The 10240-nt window shown below is 39.3% G+C and overlaps 1 protein-coding gene across 1 annotated transcript; it reads left to right on the forward strand.

The window, feature by feature from the left end:
* Window positions 1-207: 207 nt before the first annotated feature.
* On the forward strand, window positions 208-9701 carry LOC128551676 (uncharacterized; the record flags this gene model as incomplete). The annotated part of the gene is made up of 3 exons (XM_053532576.1): window positions 208-350; window positions 3885-3930; window positions 9550-9701. Coding segments are annotated over 3 exons (341 nt in total), but the record flags the coding sequence as incomplete, so codon positions are not given.
* Window positions 9702-10240: the final 539 nt, after the last annotated feature.

The raw sequence follows: 10240 nt of genomic DNA on the forward strand, positions 1-10240 counted from the left end.
AATGTACTTCAGTTAAATTCAAATCTCAAGCCTTTTTATACGATTTAAGACTCTAGCTTGGTTTTCATGTTGGTTTATTTGACTTAAAGGTCACAGTGACCTAATTTAATGTCGAGTTACGTTGCTTTTGTGTGATGGTAGATGTTGCAGCCATTATTCGTCTTCTAACATTGAAGTGATTTTCTTGAAATGAGTATATTTTTTCAGGTAATCAACCTGTGTTACCAAGAGTTGTGTCATGAGTACCAGTGGAAGAATTTCTACAGAATTCTTGCTAAGTGTCAGTCAGCTGTGACAATCAACCTGTCCTATAACACAATGGTCTCTCTCAAACAGATCAAATTTTCAAGGTATGTTTGTCTTTATATCTAATTTAAAACTGTACATTTCAGGGCCCACGCTGTCGTTCGCCACTCGAGCCATTTGGCGAATCTGTGATGAAAGTGGCAAAGAAAAATCGCAAGTGGCGAAAATGAAAAAAATCTTTATAATTTGGACCGCCATTTTGTTTCGGACGTTCTAAACCATAACCTTCGAGAAAATATGTTAAAAAACAGTTGACTGGTTCCAATAATTTTACCTTATAAAATTAACTTATTTCGGGACAGTACTACCCAGTCTGCGTTCTCTTTACATTTAACAATGTTTAATAAACATCTTGACACGCGAGAAGATGCAATTTGCAATCAATTAGCAACCAGTTATCGGGTAAGAATAATCTTTTTGTTTTGTTGTCATTACTGCAGATTAAATGTTTGATGCCTTTAATTTCCATGGATCAAATAATAAATAAACAAATCGGCAAAAAATAATGAACGGTTTGATGAATTTTTTAACATTGTCGCCACCGTCAGATTTTAGTAAGTAATTAGTAAAGATGTTTGTCATGTTTGTGATATATATTTTTTTGAATGTCTTTAAAAATTAGGAATGGATTTGAAATGTAATCCTGTATTGGTTTTACCAAAGTTACCAACACAGAAGATAATAGGTAAGGGTAGATTTCTCAGAAGCACAAAGCACCAAAAACACAGCCCCAGAGCCATGCATTTACGTAGTAGGCCCACAACAAAAAGAAGCTGTAATGGAAAAATATTTCAGACGCGTTGCTTCAAACATCCAACAACATTTTAAAATACAAAACTTGTTTTCAAGGTATACCCACTTTCATTCAGAATTCCCCCATATAGCTAGAATATCACCATTTGCTTATGGTAAGTGAAAAAAATTTCAGCGCGTCGCGGGAAGGGAAACCTCTCCAGCACCCTCCCCACCCCCCCCCCCCCCCCCCCCCCCCCCCCCCCCCCCAAAAAAAGCTGGCTCCAACTTTTTTCAGCCCAGTGTGGGCCCTGCAGTTACTATAATCTGTAACTTGAGAATGTTTTGTTAACAGGCTAAAGGGATCAAGATCATGATTGCTTTGAAACTGAAAATAATTTTCACTCATTGAGAAAAGAATCTTTCAAACACAAAGGGATAATTGCATGTGATCAGTAGATGATCATATTGATTTTAGGGGTCAGTAAGTCACATATTAAGGTCATAGTAACATTGAGGCTGAAAATTTTTTTCCCTTTATAACAAATCTAAGCAACCCTTTTGCCTACTACCTTCAAATTTCATAGGATGATTGCCTTTGGTCAGGAGATGTTGTTCTGGGACTTATTAAATCAAGGTGAAAGTGACAATACCATTGAGACTGAAAACGGTTTCAGCTCAGTAAATGAAGAACTCTTTGGTCTTCTGTCTCCAATCTTCATACTAGTACGATTGCCTGCTGTCAGTAGATGACTCATATTGTTATGGGGTCAGTAGGTCATAAGTCAAGGTCATATTGACCTCCAGACTGAAAGACTGAAAAACAAAGATGGAAATTATGGCTGTATCTAGGTCAGCACTCATATAATACCTCTGCATGGTGTATATCCTGCAGGACAATACAGTCATTGTTGTCCAGCATCTCTGATTAAATAAAGCAAGGTTTTCATTTATCTATGTACAACATATTAATGCTGACTCAGCGATAGGGAGTACTGCTTACTTATGGCCAGGTAAAAGTTTCTAGCCCCCCACTCTCTCATGGTTTTTGGTCTTGCTAAGGAATTCATCATGTGAATTAGCCATCAAACTGGCATGTGAAAGGTATGAGTATCTATCCAAGTGCCAGCCTTTACCTAAAATAATGCTCAAAGGACTTTGTAATTAAAAATGTTTGTGTGATTGAAAACCTAAAAAAAAAATATGAACCAATAAATAGCAATATAGCAATGGGTACTGTAAATTAGGTATTACTTGTGGCAGGGCTCCGGAAATTTTGGTAACTCAATCGGTCCGAAACGAAAATCCTGACATCGGCGCTACCCCACCCACCGCATTCCCAATAATACGTTTTGTAAAACGTGATAGAGTAAAGAAATAAGCATGTCATGCATTAAAACTGAGTTACCGGTCGCCGCGAGTTACCATACAATGAAGACAGTTATTCAGCGTTATGTGTGATCGTTACTTTGTTTAAATTTCGATGTTTTTCTGAGAAAATACTTGCAAGGAAAATTGCCGAGGCATTGACACCGTGTGCGTAACTAGTCTAAAAGCCATCGCACGTGACTTTGGTACCGTATACACGGCAGATACTTAGTGCTGTTTCCTCATTCTTTGACGGAATTCTATAAAATAGAATGCGTCAAAGTGAATTACACGACACATATTCTCTGCTAAACAGCCTCAGTATTTTAAGAATACTCTGCCGCGGACCGAATGTGTACGTTATGTGAACGCTAAGATCGAACTATCCGCAAGTATATAGTACCAAAAGGTCATGCGAGTTGGCCACGGATATTTCATTTCACTTACGTTGTATTTCAGTAAGCAAAGTTCTGCATTTTATAAAGTTACATGTTCTCTTCTGATGTAAACAAAATTTCATTTTGTAACGTTTTTTAAAAGACCGAATTGATAAACAGCGCCACTCCGGTTTTCTTTAACATTTGTGTTTGGCAGTCCATTTTTTTCTTTTTCTTTTCGGGTTGCAAAGACGATTTTCTGCACTTGTGTCAAATGGAGCCCAAACGAATGAATCATGTAATTTTTTCAAATCAAGTAATTATGAAAATTAGTTTTATCGGTTTTCCGTATGATGTCTCATTAAATGCAGTGACCATTTGTTTTTTACCATGGTCAAACAATAGCCTTTTGAAATAAAACATCCGTCATATTCTAAATAAAAGAAGTGGCTCCCCGTCGAAATGATTTGGATCCAGTCAGAAACATTTGGAAACCAGTCAAAAATGTTTAATACATTGCAGTCGGCTGTCTGCAAACATTAAAGGATGTGCCGCGCGAGCGCTGATTGCGTCACGTGCTAATTACGGACCGATTATCAAAGTGACAATCAGACCGATTGACACGTTTATTGATTATCTGAGGGTGCGACCAACAATTTCCTGCTTGGCAGGTGGTCGTGTATTGAGATATCAAACCGAAATTTATGCTTTTCTCCATTTTTATGGGACCGATTTTTTTCGTTTTTCCACTTCACGAATCGGTCTGAAAAGTCAAAAATCGGTCCAAAACCGACAAACCGGCAAATTTCCGAAGCCCTGACTTGTGGTGATGTACAGTATATTTGCAAGCTGTGTGACTTGAGACATCAAAACAGTCATGAATACTTGCTGACGTTATGTCTGAAAATAGAAACAGTCACAATTATAATATTTTTTAACAATGTGAATATATGTAATATTCTAAAAATAGACCACCATTCTACAATGATTTAGCTGTCTGACTAACAAAATAAGAAAGGTTATACCATACTTCTGTCTTGTTTGATATTATTATTTAAAACCAAAAATTGTAAATTCTAGCTAAAGTATTTGTATTTGCAGATGTGAGTACATCAACTTGCATGCAAATTACCTTGGTTCAATAAAGGTAAGTAATTTGGAATAACAGTGTAATGTTAATCTGCGCATAAATTTAAGGTTTCTGTAATTGCACTTCTTTTTACACTGACAGGTAATTTGCCATGGAAGAAACCCCCAAAACATGGAGGGTAGTTTTTCTGCTGGGGTGTCCTTCCCTTAGTCACTGGTTCCAGTTATTTAAAAGCGCTTGAGACTCACTTTTCGCCATTGCCACACAACTGCTGAATGGAGGTGTGACATGTGACTGACTGGTAGAGCCTGTTTGGGATGGTGGGTGTTACTCAAGGTTGTCAGTGGTTCAGCTTAGTGACGTTAGCTATCCCTATCAAGACCCATGCCGCATTTGACCCCGTAATTTTAATGGGTTTACCAAAATTTTTTTTTCCCTTTATAACATAGAACTGAAATAGTAAAAATAATGAAAACCCCTCCCTAAAAAAAAATAATCAACACATTTAAAGAAAAAATGGCAGTTGTGGAGAGAACTGAGAAAAAATTTCAAAAAATCCAGAGAATGTTTGTTTATTAATTTTACACTTTCAAAGGCAAATTTGAAAATTCTCAACCATAGGTTAAGGGTAAGCTAGCCCCTATCCATTACTGGTTTGACTTTTTTGTGAATGTCACAACCCCGTTGAGGGTGGAATTTTTTCAGCAGTTCTACTGAGGCTAAAAAAAAGCTGAAATACTGGCGAAGCAGCTTTGATCACCCCTGTAGCTTTTTGGTGGTTGGTAAACCAAAAGACACAAAAAAAAAAGAAAATAAAGTTTTGTAAATTTTATCCACTATTGGAGAATGGGGGTTGCTTTTACCCGCCCCAGCTTTAGCGTGAGCTTTCTTTTTAAAGTTTTCAGCAGCTTTTTTTTTCAGTCATATCTTTGTATATGATTTATTCCTGCCACAAGTGATGGGGGGTTATGAATGGTTGTTCATCGCCTCCTTTCATGCTGAACACTTTTGGGGGCCCTACTCTAAACCCTTCAAGGATTTTCATGGAAAATTGATCAAATGATCACCTTTCAGGATGATGTGCAGAACCAGATCCCTCCGTCGGCGCAAGGGCAAGGCACAACTTGAGGGCAAAGGGGTTTTAGCCCTTTCCCTTTGGGGTCCATTCTCTACTCCTAAACCCCCTTTAAGGGTTTTTTAAAACTTGGGTCAAATGACACCTCACAAAATGATGGCAGAACCTGAGTCAGCCCTGCCCCGAAGGTCAAGGTCCAAATTAGAATAAAAGGGGGTTCAAAAGTCACTCTCAAAGGGAATGTGCAGGGAATCATGAGTCGCCCGGGCTCAAGGTCAAAAGGGCCAACTCTTGGTCCTCTGTATTTCCAAACCCCCTTTAAGGGTTTTATCAAACTTGGGTAAAAAATCCCTCTCAAGGGGAAAGTGCAAAATTCAAGAGTCCCATGTTGGCAAGGGCAAGGTCAAAACTCAGGGGCAAAGGTTAGAGCTTCCCTTTTGTGTCCACTCGTATCCCTAAATTTTATGGAAGGATTCATATAACCGGGGGCAAATGATAAAATAAAAAGATGATTGCAGAACCCATATCAGCCAGCCAGTGAAGGTCAAGGTCCAAATTTGAAAAAAAAGTGGGTTTAAATGATACCTCATCAGGCAAGTGCAGAATTCATGGTCGGCCATGTTGGGTCAATCAAAGGGCTCAACCCTTTGGGCCCCCTTTTTATTTCCCAAACCCCTTGAAGGATTTTCATCAAACTTGGGGCAAAGCACCCCATCAAGGCAAGGCAAAATTCAAGAGTCAGCCAGTTGGCTCAGGTCAAGGTCCAACAAAAGGGTCAAAGGTTAGAGCTTCCATTTTTGTTTCCCCCTCTGATTCTAAATTTTTGGAGGTTCATATGAAACCTGGGTCAAATGATAACCTATACAAGATGATGTGCAGAACCCATGAGTCAGCCATGCCAGCTGAAGGTCAAGGTCACAACTTGAGGTCAAAGGTTTTAGCCTTCCATTTCGGGCCATTCTCTATCTCCTAAACCCCTTGAAGGAATTTTTAAAAACTTGGGTCAAAGTCACCTCATCAAGATGATGTTGGAAAAACCCCTGAGTCCCCGCCCCTGAAGGTCAAGGGCACAATTAGAAAAAATGTGGTTCAAAAAGATCACCTCATCAAAGGGAAGTGCGAAAAATGATCAGCCATGTTGGTCAAAGGCAAAGGTCTCAACTTGGGCACTCTTTTTTCTAAACCCCTGAAGGTTTTCATTTAAACTTGGGTCAAATACCCCTCATCAAAGGGAAGTGCAAAATTCAAGGTAGCCCTGTTGGCTCAAAGGTCAAAGGGTCACAAAATCAGGGTCAAAAGGGTTTGAGCTTTCCCTTTTTTGTCCACTCTGTATCCCTAAAATTTTAGGAAGGGTTTTAAAAAAAACCTGGGTCAAATTAAACCATCCCAAAATGATTTTTCAAAACCCCTGAGCAGCCTGCCAGCTGAAGGGCGGCACAACTTAGAATAAAATGTGGTTCAAATGATCACCTCAAAGGCAAAAGGCGAATTCATAGTTCAGCCATTGTTGGCTCAAGGAAGGTCCAACTCTTGGTCACTCTGTTTTTTCCAAACCCCCTGAAGTTTTCACAAACTTGGGTTCAAAAAGATCACCTCACAAGGGGTTTCAAAAATTTAAGAGTCAGCCTGTTGGGCCCAAAGGTCAAGGGCAAATCAGGGTAAAGGTTTGAGCTTCCTTTTGGTGTCCCCTCTGATCTTTCCCATTTCATGGAAGGATTCCTATGAAACCCCGGGGAAATGAAACCTATAAAAAAAGATGTCAAACCCCTGAAATCGCCCTGCCATTTTAAGGGCAAGGTCCAACTTAGAATAAATGGTTCAAATGAACCCCTCATCAAGGGAAAAGTGCGAATTTATGAGTGCCATGTGGGTCAAGGTCAAGGTCTAACTCTTGGTCACCTGTATTTTCCCAAACCCCCCTTAAGGATTTCATCAAAATTGGGTCAAATGATACCTCATCAGGCAATGTGCAAAATTTAAGAGTCAGCCCTTTGGCTCAAAGGGCAAAGGCAAAATAGGGGCAAAAGGTAGACTTCCCTTTTTTGAAAACCGTTTCCTAATTTCAGGAAAGGGTTTAAGAAACCTGGGTTTAAAAAATAACTATACAAGACATGTGCAGAACCAGGAAACACCCTTGGCTCAAGGTCAAAAGGTCATAACTCGGGGGCTTTTTTTTCTTTTCCCAAAGCCCTTTTAAGGATTTTTACAAACTTGGGTCAAAAAGATCACCATCATGCAATGTGCAAAATTATGAGGAAACCCTTTTGGGGGAAGGCAAGGTAAGCTCAGGGGTCAAAAGGGTTTTAGCTTCCCTTTGGTTGCTCGTTTTCCTAATTTCATTGAAGGGTTCTATGAAACCCGGGGCAATGATTACCTATCCCAAAACAATGGCGAAAACCCCTGAGTTCACCCGCTGGCACAAGGGCAAGGACCCCTTTAAGTCAAAGGTTTGAGCCTTTTAAATTTTTTGTCCCCACTGTATCCCAAAAACCCCCGGAAGGGTTTTTGAAAATTGGTTTTAAAAGATCACCCAACAAAACTCAGTCAGCCATTCAACTTAAGGCCCAAGGTACAACTCAAATCAAAGGTTTGAGCTCTGTATCTCCTAAAAACCCTTGAAGGATTTTATGAAACTTGGGTCAATGATCACCTTATCAAGATGAGTCAGAAACTGGTCACCGGTCATTCAAAGGGCAAAGTCACAGCCAAGGGCAAAGGGTTTTCTCTTTCAAAATCCCCCAAAGTGGCGGGGGGTTTACTTTTTTCAGACTGCCCTTTTTTTATTTTACTGTAAATTCCATTAACTTTCCGCAAAAAAAAGTATGTGCGGGGGATCCTTTTTACCAAGGGCAAGGTACAAAAGGGTTTTTAAATTAAAATTTTTTTTTGGGAAAACTTCGCTTTTTGGTACAAATTATTAATAATGTACAAAAAAAATTTTGACTTAAACTTAAAAATTTTTTTATACATCACTGCAGGGGTGGTAACAATCCCCCTAATCTGATTTGTATTTTTGACCAAATTTTGCCCCTTTTATCTTTTTTTATGCCCCACTTTGTGGGGGGAGCATACAGATTTGCCCCTTTTCCTCCATCTGTCCCCTTTCCCTCCTTCCCTTCCCAAAAAGTTGTGTCCGCCTATCCCAAAAATTTTGCAGAGCACCAAAGTTTATAGGGAAATTTGGGCAGATGTTTTTGTGCCCTGGGGTTTCACGTCCGGATTATTCGTCATGTAGGGGTTTTGGCCCCCGCTTTGTAAAAAAATTTGGGCATTTTAGTGTTGTGTGCGTACTCCTAAAGTATTTGATGAGAGTCACCAAAATTTTTCAGGATGTTGGTCGATGTTTTATTGTGCACCCGGGGGTTTCACGTCCGGATTAATCAAGTCATGTTTGGGGTTATGGCCCCCGACTTGAAAATATTAGCTTTTTAAATGTTGTGTCGCGGTAGCTCCAAAAAATATTTGACCTAGATCACCAAAGTTTACGGAATGATGGGCGCATGTGAAGTTGTGCCCCCGGGGGTTTGCGTCAAATTCATCCAGACTTGAGGAGTTAGGCCCCGATTAGTAAAAAAAATTTAGCCTTTAATGTTGTGTCGCGAGTGGGTCCAAAAGTGTTTTACCTAGAGTCACCAAAGTTTACAGGAATGTTGGTCAGCATGTGCAGTTGTGCACCTGTGGTTTCACGTCCGGATTCATTCAGTCATGTAGGAGTTATGGCCCCTGACTTTGTAAAAATTGGTCATTTTAGTGTTGTGTCGCGCCTAGCTCCAAAAGTATTTGATATAGAGTCACCAAAATTTACAGGAATGTTGGTCAGCATGTGTAGTTGTGCACCTGGGGTTTCGCGTCCAGATTAATCCAGTCATGTAGGAGTTATGGCCCCTGACTTTGTAAAATATTTGTCATTTTTAATGTTGTGTCGCGCGTAGCTCCAAAAGTATTTGACCTAGAGTCACCAAAGTTTACAGGAATGATGGTCAGCATGTGAAGTTGTGCACCTGGGGTTTTGCGTCAAGATTCATCCAGACTTGTAGGAGTTATGGCCCCTGACTTAGTAAAAAATTGAGCACTTTAATGTTGTGTCGCGAGTAGCTCCAAAAGTGTTTGACCTAGAGTCACCAAAGTTTACAGGAATGTTGGTCAGCATGTGCAGTTGTGCACCTGGGGTTTCACGTCCGGATTCATTCAGTCATGTAGGAGTTATGGCCCCTGACTTAATTAAAAATTGGTCATTTTAATGTTGTGCTGCGTGTAGCTCCAAAAGTACTTGACCTAGAGTCACCAAAGTTTACAGGAATGTTGGTCAGCATGTGCAGTTGTGCATCTGGGGTTTCGCATCCGGATTCATTCAGTATTATAGGAGTTATGGCCCCTGACCTAGGAAAAAATTGCCATTTTAATGTCATGTAGTGGGGGCATCTGTGTCCCATGGACACATTTCTAGTTTAAATAGAGACATAAATGCATTTTACTGTCAAATCGCCGAATAGTGGTGCGCATTGTCTTACAGACAGTTCTTGTTGAGTTAAAGCAGTATGTGCCAGTTTTATAGCTAAATTAATGAACCAGTTTATGTTTAGATTTATTTTATCTTTTAGGACTTCCCTGTCATGCCTAGAGCAAGGAAAATTATTGCCACAGAAAACAATATTGGAAGTCTAGATGGTCTGCAGAGTCTTCGAGGGACTCCATTAGAGGAACTTTACCTTAGTGGCAATAACTGCTCATTTGAGATTAATTACAGAAAAAGGTAGGACACATACTTCTAAATTTTAGCTCGACTTTTCGAAGAAAAAGTAGATCTATTTTACTCGCCCCGGCATCGCCGTTGACGTTGGTTAAAGTTTTTGATAAAGTCAAATATCACTGTTACTATCAAAGCTATTGACTTGAAACTTAAAATAGTTATTTACTATCAAAGACTACACCAGGAGAAACAATCCCCATTACTCTGATTTGAATTTTGACAGAATTATGCCCCTTTTTAACTTAGAATTTTTGGTTAAAGTTTTTGATAATGTCAAATATCTCTGTTACTATCAAAGCTACACCAGGAGAAATAATACAAGTCAAATACAAGTCTACACCAGGAGAAACAATCCCCATAACTCTGATTTGAGTTTTGACAGAATTATGCCCCTTTTTAACTTAGAAATTTTGGTTAAAGTTTTTGATAAAATCAAATATCTTTGTTACTATCAAAGCTTTTGACTTGAAACTTAATATAATTATTTACTATCAAAGTCTACACCAGGAGAAAAAAAATTCCCCTAACTCTTTTTTTGAAAA

This window comes from Mercenaria mercenaria, unplaced genomic scaffold (genome assembly GCF_021730395.1).
Source record: "Mercenaria mercenaria strain notata unplaced genomic scaffold, MADL_Memer_1 contig_1537, whole genome shotgun sequence".
In the NCBI taxonomy this organism is placed as follows: Eukaryota; Metazoa; Mollusca; class Bivalvia; order Venerida; family Veneridae; genus Mercenaria; species Mercenaria mercenaria.